The sequence below is a fragment of the Manduca sexta genome, chromosome 14 (assembly GCF_014839805.1).
Source record: "Manduca sexta isolate Smith_Timp_Sample1 chromosome 14, JHU_Msex_v1.0, whole genome shotgun sequence".
NCBI lineage: Eukaryota > Metazoa > Arthropoda > Insecta > Lepidoptera > Sphingidae > Manduca > Manduca sexta.
Genome location: NC_051128.1, coordinates 13,870,739 through 13,884,830, shown reverse-complemented (window position 1 = coordinate 13,884,830; position 14,092 = coordinate 13,870,739). Strand labels below are relative to the sequence as shown.

The 14,092-nt window shown below is 33.3% G+C and overlaps 1 protein-coding gene across 1 annotated transcript in view; it reads left to right on the top strand.

Annotated features, from left to right (window-relative positions):
• Nucleotides 1–13,982, top strand: part of LOC115439859 (G-protein coupled receptor Mth2) — a gene marked incomplete at its 5' end in the record, with an annotated part of 31,108 nt that extends 17,126 nt beyond the window's left edge. Inside the window, 5 exon segments of the mRNA XM_030163901.2 lie at nt 2,506–2,684; nt 3,305–3,473; nt 4,340–4,525; nt 5,531–5,606; nt 9,032–13,982. Of these exon segments, the coding sequence (XP_030019761.2) occupies nt 2,506–2,684; nt 3,305–3,473; nt 4,340–4,525; nt 5,531–5,606; nt 9,032–9,157 (736 nt within the window). The 3' untranslated portion in view covers nt 9,158–13,982.
• Between the last annotated feature and the right edge of the window lie 110 nt (nt 13,983–14,092).

Sequence of the window (14,092 nt, the reverse complement as noted above, 5' to 3'; positions counted from 1 at the left end):
TTGCTATATACATCGAGTTTTTATAGTCCTTTTGAAACCAAAATGTAGTTAGAACCATTTTGAGGACCAAATAAATTAGTGAATTAATTGTACTGTTGATAATTAAAAAACAAACAGTTTTTGATAATATTATTCTTTAGTCGTTCGAGTTTGATAATGATAGTAACGTCACGACAATTATTCATAGTTATGAATGGCACCGATCGTAGTGATCGTAGTAGTACGTGAGATTTAGTTGCATTACCACGAGTTCTCATTTATTATTCGTAAACATTAATTTTAATGATTATATTTTTATTTTTTTTTTATTTTATTACATTGATAGTTTTCTAAACTCTATTACTGATACAGAATTTAATTTTTTTTATTCCAATACGACTATAAAATCACGGTGTATAAATGAAGTTTCCGTATTAACAGGTCTATGAACATATTATATTCTATACGGCCTTCCATTACACATCAGTTCCAATAGCTATTTCTTGAAAGCCGGATGGTGAAAGTAATTGTCATGTTTACCCTCAAGAGCAATAATAATAAAGTTCACCTTGCTAATTACAATAATGATTTAAACAAAAACGTTAATGTAATGATCATGACAATAATCACCGGGGACGACTTTGGTGCCTTGAGACTGTAAAAACAGGAAAAAAATGCAAGGTCATTTCGCTTGGTCGGCTTCGCAGTTACTACTTATATTGATTTGGTCATTGAAGTATTTAAAACAGTTACAAGTGAACTCGCCCTTTAGAATTCGTTTGCGTAAATTGCTACACGCTTAAAAAATCTGTGACTTGTTGCAAACATAATGAAGAGGGAAAAGAACCTGAAGAAAAGAGACCTCTTTCTTCTTTTCGAAAATTATATATCAAATAGACTAGTTGTAAACAATGTAGTTACTATTTAGTGTATTCACTACCTAGTGTATGACCTACCTTAATATAACACCTGGAGTCCTAATTTAAAACATAAAAGAGACGTTTCGTTAATGTCAAGATTTTGTTGATGGTAAGATATATTTCATACCCGCCCGGATAGCAACCACCATACACTAGGTGTAAAAACCCGCCATAGTGGCCCACGTAAGAGCATCGCGTTCCGTGATAAGTCTGTGTATATCTTGTTCCAAAAGGCCGGCATAATTGTGTCAACTGTCGAGAGGTAACCATCTCTCGTGAGTCGACATGCTGGACCCCGATCCACTTACAATCAGGTGCAGTAGGTTCACTTTACCGGGCACGTTTAAAAAATAAAACCAAAAATAATTACTTTTGACCCCAAAACCTACAAACCAAATCGAATATACCGGATTCCAAAAACATTATGAACATGTCAATTAGTGTTAAACATTATGTCATACCTTCATCTGAAACGCATTTTTGATATAATCTGTTGCATCATAATAATTTCAAGAGAACTGGTTTGCTTGGCCTAAATATTTTATTGTTAACCTGGGCAGCTCTGTGCTTTTGTTCGCAATCGCTTTACACGAAAGTGAGATATAATTACTCGCAGTCTGGAAATCAGCAGCGGCGAGTGTAAATTAATTTATAATTAGCTTGGAACTCGTGGATACTTGCGAGATATAATAAATACAAAGGCTCATAAAATCTCTAAGAGTTCACGTTTAGTTTAGCGTACAAATATAAAAGTCACTCTCGGTACTCCCAAATAAAGCTATGCTTAGTTAAAACACAAATTTACTCGATCAGTAAATTCGCTGTAAGTCAAAACCCGCCATCTTGCCTCTTAATTAGGTTTAAACTAGGAAATCGGTGATGTATTTGACAGCTATTTAAGCAATTCTTAACCACCTCTTAACGATAAAACAAGTTTATAAGTAAAACTGTAGCTGTTAATGCAATAACTCAAATAAAATTTACTTTAAACTATGACACAAGCCCTATATTATGTCTTTTATGACTACAAGCCGCCAAAATTCAGCTTTCATACTATTTCAATATAAGAGAATTACTAATTACATAAATTGTTAGGTTGTTGAAACGATTTGACAACGTCACTGCGGCAACTTAACCGCTGCTATTGTTAATGGTATAATTCATAGAAGGCAAAGAATGACCAGTCATTTAACACGAAGGTTGCAGAAAAAATATTATTTATTACGGCCCTTAAATTACTCATAATTATTATGAAAATTTCGAAGTTATTAGAGGTCGAGTCATGTTACTAGGAAACGTATTTTACCTAGGTATACAATTTTGCAACCTTCAACTGTGCGTCAGCGTTCGAAAGTAACTTTTGACACCGATTTTTTTTTATTATACTCCGCGCGCCTATGAGTCGTCTGCGTAGGTACAATTGCAATTATTTATTTATGTCGGTAAGCAACGATGTGCACTGTTGTGTTACGGTTTGAAGGACTTCGTAAATAGTGTAGGTAATTAATAGTCATGAGGAGATTTAAGTTTTAACATGTGCAGAAAATGATTCCTACAGCAATGTTTACCTGATTTTAATATTTATTTTTAATATTGTTAATTCCAGTGGCAAACGAGGGATGTCGTTAGAGAAGCTATCAATCCGAGCTCGCTTTCTGGCATACAGCGCGTACGCATTTAGCATTCCCACTGCGCTGACGATCCTGTTGGCTGCACTGGAGTTCTCTGGGCTGCCGTCACATCCACTACTGCCGATGATCAGACAACAAGGCTGCTTTATATACGGTAAAAAATATTTTATTATTTAAATCAAAAACAGAAAATGTGGTTTAAAACTGTAATGGTTAATGATAATATGTGAAATGTTGTTGAATATTTAAAAGATAAAGATAGTATGTACATACAAAGAATTAGAATAATGTCATTCCTACTAAGTGTGGAAGCTAAATATTAATTTCAAAACCATGCCACAAATTCTGCACCATCGACGAAATGGGCTTAAGCTTACGCTAAAAATTATGATAAATTTACTTTACCGTTTGTCAAAAAATCCTTTTTCTTTCACAATCTGCCTTTTGTTTTTCACAATGTGAAAGCTGGTACGAATCAAATATCAAAAACGGTCTACTTGATCTTCAGATTGATTCAATCAGTTTTTTATCTCATTATTAATAAGACACTAATACTAAAACATTATTCTGCAAGCTGTACCTTTCAAATTGAAAAACAAAACTAAATAGTATCAAATATCTATCTGCTTTGCATTTCTCTGTTATTTCCAATAAGATTAAAAAATCATAACAAGAGTGTTATAAAAAATATATAAAAACACTATTTTAATTACTTATTTTCCCTTGCCTGATTGATGCAACTAAAGAAATTATATAAGCCGATTATTTTTTCAGGCACCAGCAAGCTGATATACCTGTACGGGCCGATAGTTGTGCTATGCGTGGCCAACTTGATCTTCTTCGTGTTGACTGCAGTTAAGATAACGCAAATCAAACGTCAGACCTCAGTGCTGAAGTCAAAGGAGAGCTCCATGCACGACCAACACAGGAATGATAAACAACGGTAATCTTAATTTACTTTATACTTCATATCTTACTATTTTTTCACTAATATAAAAGTTAGTTTGCGGAAATGCTTGGATGTTTGTTAAAAATAAATTCAAAAACGTCAACGAATTGGGACGAAATTCGTCTCATATACACCACATCCCAAATTAACACATTACCTACTTTTTGTCTCGGTAATTTGCTCCCGTAGGAAAAAAAAAATTGTTATATAATCAGAATTAAATAGATGACGCTGTTGTCGTTCAGATGGCGCTATGAAACGGTACAGTGATTAAGGAATTTTGTGATCAGAAAGTCTTTAAATCATTGACGCATATTCCACCGACTTTTAATGCAGTCAAAACCGCGAGTAGCAATACCTAGTTAATTAAATAAATTTTAAGTCAGAGAGATCAATGTATGGGGCATTTGAAGAATTTCACCAGGCTACTCTTCAACTGATGTAAAAAATGAAATTATTTGGTTTCATTTTTACCTAAGTACCTCATATTGTGTTGATATGAGGCAAGGACCTCATCCGCATGGGGATCTAATTCCAAATCGGAGCAAAACGTAATTGAAAAACCCACACGATTTGTTGCCAACCTAGGTATCAAACAGAGTCCTAGAACCAAAAAATCTTGTTTCACAGTCCTTATTCATAGCCACTATACCAAAGGGTAACGACCAAAGCATAATTTTAAGTAATTTTTCTTAAGTTTAGAATTTGTATAATCATGTAAATTATTAAATACTATTTAATCGACTTTCTAATATAGACACATTCACGGTTATGTATTATTTATTCATGTTCCTTATCAACGTAAATCTCACTTTGGAATACGAAAATCATTTCTCTGATTCCAAACAAATTTGTTACAGATTTCTACTATATGTCAAACTCTTCGCCGTGATGGGAATCAACTGGATACTAGAAGTTTTAAGCGCGATATACCCCGACGCTAATGAATTCTGGAGGTTCACCGACGCGTACAACGTCCTCATTGGCGTCATCATTTTCATCATCTTCGTCTGCAAACGGAAGATCTTCAGACTCATCAAGAAGAGGTTGGTTGGTGCAATAAAAACGTAGTTCTAAGTTTATTCCGAGAAAGGTTTCAATATTTTTAAGATATAATGTTTACAACCGAGGCTAAATGCATTTATAAAATGATTATGTATTAGAACTATTCTTATGTTTAATTTTAAGTAGATCTGATCATTATGAAGATAGTTTGGTTCCAAAATACCTTACTGTTAATTCCATACTCAGGATTAAAGAAACTTATCATCGGTCGACAAATGATGAGGAAATGAAGAGATTCGGAAATACGAAGAGAAATGGGCAAAGAACGTTTAATCAAACCTCCAGATCAGATACAATAAGAACTACAGTAGGAATTGATACTAATAGCATTAAAAGTAGTACGCAGCTGTAAGAGGCTACGTAATAATAACCAACGCTAAACCTGCCAAATATAATTAGATCGCGAGATGCATTTTAATCGTTCATTTAATTGGCTTGTAGTTGAATTGAGTATATTAAATGGTTATATGGCTAAAAAGAATTAGGAAACATAATATATTTTTCAAAATTAATGTTAAAACTAAAGGATAAAGGAAGATACTGATTGAGTTATACAATGACGAAGACAGAGATATAATGAAGAATGGTCTTAAAGAAAAGAAGAAGAAAGAAAGGTACACGAACACTTTTGCAGTGGCATTAGCACGTTAAAACTTAGAAGTAGAACATTCAACTAGGTACTAACGGTAACTAATGTACTAAGTAATGCTAACGAACTTGTTAAGCTATAATCTAATAGCACTTTTAATATGTGTGGAAATAAAAGAAGATTTTTTCTCTGCGATGGTGTGGTCCTTTGGGTTTCTTTTTATTAATTGGCGTTGTTTTTCATTTGCTAGCAGCGGTATTTTTGATTTGCACTTTTTTTTCAAAAGCACCATAACCTATCTCTCAGGACAAGGATATAGAGTAGACTGCCATCTAGTTGGTTGCGGTAAAGGTAAAATTAAAATTATCAAACATTGATATTTATTTACATATTTTAGACTGAGTTTTGAAAGTAAGCAGTCTGCGAAGGATGTCTCTACCATATCTACAACGAACAGGACAGGATTCCAAAGAGTATGTGAATCTTTAAAACAGTTTTGTGTGTTAATAACAAAGCAACTAATGTCCAGGAATTCTAGATGAGTATGTTTTGTGTTCGTTGCGATTGTCGTGTGTTTTGTGCATGTCCAGAGTCTAAAGAGAACAGCTTCAGACTAATATTTAATGCTCAATTTGTATTGTAACAACAAATGTGTTTTGTGAGTGGTATTCCACTTACCTAATTGTGTGGAAAGCTTTCATTCAAATTTGATGGCTTTGATGTCTTATGTAAGTCCTGCTTGGAGAATTCATTAAAAAAAAATATCACAAATATGAAGCCATTTCGAGAAGAAATTAATATGAGGAAGATTTTACATTAAAAGAATTTATATGGGTATTAATAAACATAGAAAGATCCACAGAAAATTTGGTTATCCAAAAGAAAGATACAATTCAATTGCTGTGTGTCCTTGAATTATTCGAACTTTACACTAAACCAATGCAATTCAAAATAACTAAGAATAAAAAATATGTAATCCTTCCTTTTTTGGCTGCGATACATAAGCTATTTTCGCTATAACGAGAAAAAGATCATATCACAATCTTGATCATGTCACAAAACAGTGAGTGTTAGAAACAAAATAAATGTATTTTCGTATCGGACAGGTAGTCAACACAGGATTGTGGGAGTACCTATAGGAGTTCATATAACACTAGAGCTGAGTGTTGACAAAACAATTATTATGAATGCTATAAGATCGAATGTACCAAAACATACTTACTTGGCGATGACTTAGATTCCAAAATCTAAAAGATCCAATGTGATCAAGGGACTCTGAGAATCATTTTAGATTGCTTGCATTCACATAGTAAACAATACTTTATCGTACAATAGTGGTGCGACTTGCTGTGAATAAGCGTTGTCAAGCACTAACCCCAAGGTCTACGTGAATACTTGATTCTCTCGTTAATGGGTAATAAATGAAAAAATATACTGAGACGTTGCCTCTAACTACGGGCCGTATGAGAAAACTCACAGTCGCTCAGCGAGCTATGGAGAGAACTATACTTGGTATTCCGCAGATCTCCGCGAAAGAACGAAAGTCACCGACATAACCCATCGGATTAGCAAGCTGAAGTGACAGTGGGTAGGGCACGTAGCTCGCAGGCCTAATGGCCGATCGGGCACGAAGGTTCAGGAGTAGAGGCCACGCACTGGCAAGCGCAGCGTCGGACGTCCACCCACGAGGTAGATGACCTTATAAAAGTCGCAGGAGATTGCTGGATGCGGGCCGCTTCCAATAAGTCGATCTGGAAATCTTTAGGGGAGGCCAATGTTCAGCAGTAGACATCCTGCGGCTGATGATGGTTATGATGAAAAAATATAATAACACGTGGATGTGTACGACAGTTTTTATAGAACTTAAAGGGTTGGACCGATGCCACTAAATTGATATAGTTTTTGAAAAACGTTATTTCATATTTATAATCAGTTTAAGCTCCACCTCGATAAAGATACATGTTACAATTTGTTTTCCTTACCTGTTTACTTCTAATAATTCTTCCATTACGCCACGCATATTAATAACTATTTGTAACACATCTTGATTCTCGCTTTGCTTCGTGTATTGTATGTTTGTCGGAGCTTACTAATAGTAATTTGTTACTTTATTATAGATTTCTCATGTTCGTGTTATAACAAGAACATTATTATAAAATATTTCTTTAAAATATTGCTTGGTCGTGCCAAATCTAAATTTGCCCGACATGAATTACATTAAATACGCTTATTAAATTTGTCATGTGTGTTTCGTGTGCTGCAATATTAGTGTTATAATGGACTACATAATTAGGTATTTAGGTCACTATAATATCCAAATGTTCAAAATCCTTATACCATTATCTAGGGTTCACGTGTTCGTTCATTTATATTATTAATATCCAAAACGTAAACGCTATTTATACTAATTCGCTATTCGCAAAACACGTAGTTCAAATATAAAACCATCTCAAAAACTAGTAAAATCCAAAAAAAAATTTACACACAAGTAATATAATATTGATTTATTATGTTTACGCGAATGATAGACATTGTAATAAAACTATTTTTCGGACTTTATCGCGGTTATGATATAATATGAAAATCAAATCAAATTGGAAAGTATATAATTTCCAATTTGTGTATTTGTGTGCATAAAGTGCACCAAAAATATGTGTTTTTGAGTCGATGACTATTTTATTTGTTATTTAGCTTAGCTTCCTTGCGCCTTTGAAGTTGGTTTAAAAACTAGGCGGGCACTGGCGGTAAAATTATAAAATAACTGATAATTTGCACGCTTAGAACTAAAGTGATCTAACTCAAATTTATATATTTTCTGATTTTGTAAATAACTACCTTCTAAAGCATGCTCACCCTTTGACGAGAAAACGAACAAAATTTTAGAATAGAAATAGAGATTTTCACTTTCAACGACCGCCCAATTCATTTTATTCTACATTGATTTCAGATCTTTTTTATACGTTTCTCACAAATCGTCTTTTTTTATTTAGGTCACGTTAGTTCTAAGGGTGCTATTATTTATACTAATATTCAAGAGTGCGCGCACATGCTACAGTATCACCGCAGTGGTTTTTTTACCCACATTCACCAAGATACTTTTTGGACACGTCAATTATTTTATCGCCCGTGTGCGCCTCCTCGCAACCTTTATTTATAAGATGTAGTTTACTCATCAGGTAAAACAACGCTCGCTTTATCTACTTGTATTAAATATACGAATCTACGGCCAAAATCAACAATTGGATAAAGAAAGAGTGATTTTAGTTGTGAGGAATTCTGAAGAAATGTTATTCATTGTCCCTCTACCTCGTATTACAATTACAAGTAAAGCCTGCGCAGATTTTGGCTTGTGAATTTTATAAGCTTCCGCATGCAGTTTCGCTCGGTTATTAGTATCATTCTAGTAAAAGTCTGTCTATTTTCTGGGATAAAAGTAACCTTAATTTTTCTATTTATATTTTGTCACTCAAGTGTCGTCTTGTAATCATATCCATTTTATCCCTTAAAAGTACTTGGTGGTACTCTTCTCCATCCAACGCCTTTCAAGCGAGTAAAAGCCATGATCACGAGCTAGTAGTTAATATATAAAATATATATTAATTTTATTAATAACTTAAGTCTAAATATAGTTTGATAGCAATTATATCTGTTGTTTAGCAGTGTTTGTGGTTTACGTTATCAAATTATTTTAAAAACAACCGTCTCAGTTTATGATTAGCCACTAAATGTAAATATAATGTTACTGTTTTTAATTCATGAGTTACAGTTACGTATATAAAAAGTATTTTTGCCTTTGTAAGTCTTATTACCAAGAGCTTAAAGGCGCTTTATGGCCAGCTAACAAATCATCTCCAGTCCATAAAGTAAATTTTCCATAAATGTTACATTTCTGACGCAGATACAAGCAACTCCGCGGCGATCCGATGTCGAGGACACAAACGACTATCTCCTCATCACGCACGTTCACGAGCCGCGACGAGGTGCCCATGGGTTCGATGAAGAGCAAGTGAGCACTAGCCTATAGACCTAGGAACCAGCATTACGTATGCATCGATTGAAAACCGATTTGACATTGACGTTGCGATAAAATGGCGGCTATTTCGACGGTCCCTACGTATTGAAAAAAGCATTTGGCAGATTCGATACTTTACGTAGGCATTGTCGATTTCATATAAACCAGTTTCCTTATGTGGACACAAGCAGGTCGTATGTGACCTGTCCGTTTCCAGTATGTTTGGTTTTTACACGAAGTTCATGTGTTCTAATTAATTTATGACATAATATATAAAAGACAATTTCGTAAGAACTGCCTCTCAGGAACTGATATTGGCCCACGTATGGGAAATCAGATTCTATGTTAATTGTGATAAGATTGATTGACTGAAATGATCTAGACTACCTATGCTAGGCTGTTCCCATAGATATTTCTCGATCGGTTATATATAACAAATAGCTTCCTGCCATTAAAATTGCAGCTGACTGCGCAGCGTTCGATTTTCTGTGTGGTATATGAATGTAGATTCATCTCTAAGAAGGAAAAATAAGGTTTAAAACATGTTTTATATTTCAAAATATATATAAAAAAATTATAGATTAAAAATGTTAGTAGTATTTTTTATCAATAACGGATATTTGTGGACCTTTGTTGTTTTCGGTGCGGATGTATCGAATGTTCTCGAGTGTGACCAAAACCATATATATTTTCGACGGGTAAATTAATATCACGTTATCCTTACCTCAGAACAATAACAGGATCCTTACCTATTCCAAAAGGTGTACCACGTAACGTGATTTAAGAAAAGGTACACAATTCTAAACATCACATATTTTATAAATAATCAGTATTGCGGCCAATTTGTATTAAAAAGCACATATAACATATTCAAGGAAAAAACATAATAGAAACAATTATTATAATCTATTAGCTCATTTACATTGTCATGCGAACAACGAGACGAATCGCCAGGCGAACCACGAGACGAGAGTGTAAACAACGCGTTTCGACTCGGTTTTTTAGGCACGTTTATACTGGAAATAAACCCAACGCGTTTCCGAATCAATTTCTTATAAAAATCGATTTGGTTTATTAAGAAGGGTTGATCGATATATTATGTTATTTGGCCTAACATTCTATATTGTTTACATTGGAGTAAAGAGATGGTCGTTTCACTATTGAATATAATATATTCACTATAAAAAACACGAAGTATTATTATTCTTTGTTAATGTTTGTCAATGGTGGTTTAGTCTCATGAAGAGATTGTATAGTCCCTTCAATGGTTTCAAATAGGAGGCCGGAAACATAATTGGCCCTAAATAGCCTACAAATCAATGATTCATGGAATAAAATATCGTAGCAAATGTCTTTTATTTCTTGCAATTGTCTGTTGTATATTATTCACATAAAATAAACTCATTACAAAAAGGGTTTATGCTGCTAATATTTCGATATCTTTTATGTTCGCTGACTCAAAGACGAATGACCGCTAAAGTATAACAGAAATCAGAATCACGCGAACAGCGCTTTTTTTATTTCTCTACGTTTGTTAGCCTGGTAAAGACCGGCTTATATAAACACATGGGACTTTTGGTTGATCGCTTTAGGCGCTCGCAACCCTTGAAAATTAAGCGACCATGCTGAGGGCAACCCACTAACGAGGTACGAACCTCCGCTCATGACGGTCATTGGGAGCTGATGAGACAGCAACGATTATGGCGAACTGAGAGGCGAACATGATATAAGCCACGATGCGATGTACGACGCGAGTTTAATGAGTCATAATAATTACAGATAAAAGAATGAATATATTTTTTTTGCATTTATTTTTAATTTTTTTTATATTTAGTTTTTTCCTTTCATAATACTAATAGGGTACTGTAAAAGTAGAAGGTTTTAAATTAAGGTCAGACATTTACCGCTATTTAGTATCCGTGAGCTGTTATTTAGGGTTTGGGATAAGTATCCAAAATATTTTCACAAAAATACATACCTTATTTCCTTTTGTGTAATGTGCTTAATTTGTATTTATAATTTGTTTATTAAAAAAAAAATGTTAATCTACCTCGTTTGTGTGCGCAGTAATGGAGCAATATGACTGTTTGTGGTTTAGGTAATCTACTCAACGCTCATGTTTCAAATGGACTTAATTAGAAAATGATTAATCATACAACAATAATATTACACGGAAAATTAAATGAGTAGGTACTTTTGAAATAAAACTAAGCGGTTAATTGTATTCAGTCAATTACTTAATTTTACTATACTTTCGCAAAGAAAACGTCTGGGCGTATGTGCGCATGTACGTATGCACGTAGTGTATGGGCGCTGGTTTTTTATTTCGAACAAATTCTAACCAACCCCTAACTTTTTGGATAATATCGTAGCAGAAATTTGGAGCTTGGAATCAATAAAAAAAATGTAGACCCCTCCCTACTTATAAAAAAAAACTAAGAAAGAATTGTCTTGGCAGAGTAACTCAAAAAGTAACTTCTATTGGCTATTGTCATTCACAAATATAAGAAGGAAATTAAAAAAAAAAACTAAAATTGTCGTCCGCGGTCATTCTTAGAGAGAAATAAACTATTTGTAAATTTTTCTTGTTTTAGGAATGTGTTCCAATGTAGCCAACATTTATATTTCGAAAGCGTTCATTTTATGTGTAATTTTTAAGTAAAATAAAATTATAAATATTGCAAAAAGTGACTTTAAAATTATACGATTAATATCAATAAGATCGTTCATTAAAAATATGTTCAAATGTTTATTAAATTAAAAGCCGTTTTTGGATAGATCCTTCTGGATGATCTCTGTGACAACTGCCAGTAAAATCACACCTAAAAAGTAACGTATTTATTGACAATACAATGTATATAGGTACCAAGTACGCGGATTAACTGTGATTTATTTATCAATTCCATACACATTATTGAAATAACAATGTAATAAACACAATTGTATGGTTCACATCATTATTGCAGTTCTGTTTTGAACAATAACACATATGATAATATATTAATTTTATTTTATTTTATTTTTATTTTTATATTTATTATATTAGTTAATATTATACTGGTGTCCCAAAGACAATGTCAAGCGGAGGTCCAGAGATAGAGCACCCCTTGTGGTCCGCAACTTTTTATGGTTTTAAGTAATAATGTTTTTCTGATATTTGGCCGCGCTGGTCTACAGCAAATTGACAGATTTCATAAACCTTCGCTATTCTTATCTAAATCTTTGATAGATATATAGGTTTCCTCAAGCTGTTTCCTTTCACCGTTAAATCGAACGATTATAATTGACAAGGAATACATAACTTCGAAAAGTTGAGATGTGCGCCTTAGATCTTGAACGGGCGGACCCTGTTTTTTGACATAAATATTTTGAATTATGATAATATGTACCCATGCTTAAAGTATATGAATATTCTTATATAAATGTTTGTAATTAATTAATATATATACCAATAAAGTATGCTATAATAATTATTCTCATTGATGAACATTATGAAGCCTTTGTAATTAGTGTAAGACGTAGAAATATTTATGAAGACATAAAGATTATAATAATGGACTTTAATTAAAATATTTTTAGTAAAGGTTCTGACAATGTATCCCCGTATAGTCAGTTACAAAAATAGCTGAACGAAAAAAATCGCCTTTGACATTTTGTGTCCGGATTAAATATGGTTTTTCCTTCATTAAATTAAATGTCAGAGTGTACTTTATTTTAGATAAGAATATTTCGGTTGATATTAATGTCTAGAAGCGTTTTGAAGTTTTGAATTTGTTCAGCTACTTTTGTGACTGTAGATAACAACGTTAAGAATATAACGCGTTGTTCATTAGAGCCGGATATAAAATCTGGTAATAAGGATTTACGGAAGGAGATACTTATAATAACTAGTATCACACTAAAAGTTTGTACTCACAAATCTGCAAGAAGAGTTGGGATTAATTTAATTAATTTTGGGACCACACAAACCTCAAATGATAAACTCAAATGTTATATCTAGTCTCTTAGAATACGTTATGTAAGTTTATGTAAGCAATTTATTGTATCGCCTTGGCATTTAATATGGTTATTTTAGAATTATTTTTAGAAATAAGATTCAATGTTCTTCTCCTAAATAAATACACATTTACAATCATATTATACAGATGTTATTTTTAAGAGTCTATTACATTATAAAATGTGAGAATATAATTAATGTGAGAGAGTCCTATTCCGTCTGCTGGGGTAAATCCGTCTTTTTCTAATTACCGACGTTCTATTCAAATAATAGAGACTTTCCCGCCCTCACACCCACCACTACAACTCCTGTAAGCCAGGATCAGCAGTGGCACGCATTTTATGACACCGAGCGGTGAAGCTCGGCGAGTCTCAGGGAAAACTTATATGTCATTATCCCGCCACGAAATTAATGAAATAGAAAGATAGGGAGGAGTTGGAAATATCTATTGGAAGGATAGCTTCGATAGAAAATAAAATAAATAAATTAATAGGCGTTATAGGTAAGAATGTCAAAAATCCCCTATTTACCTATACGGCTACCGAAGCTGTTCAACGATTAAAACGCTTGTTGTGGCAAAAAGACGGATATACCCTCGTAGACGGAATAAGGCCCCCTGATCTTACAAGCTATATTCGTCTGGTATAGTCTGTGTGTATTAGTAGACGGAATAAGACTCCCTGACGTTACTAACTATTGTATATTCGTCTAGTATAATAGTCTGTGTTTAGAACCAAATAATAATGTAGAAACGCTAGTTGTAAGTTGTAGTCACGTAAAATAGAATTTCACTATTCCCATGCAAAAAATGTGAATCAATAAATGTTATGTGGAATCTAAGAATTTTTTATTTTGTTATACAAACCTTTTATTTTACAGAAAAAATAAGAATACTAGCGGCCCTTTGCACGGTAGCAAAACATATATTAAAATCTTTTTCTGCAGGATAA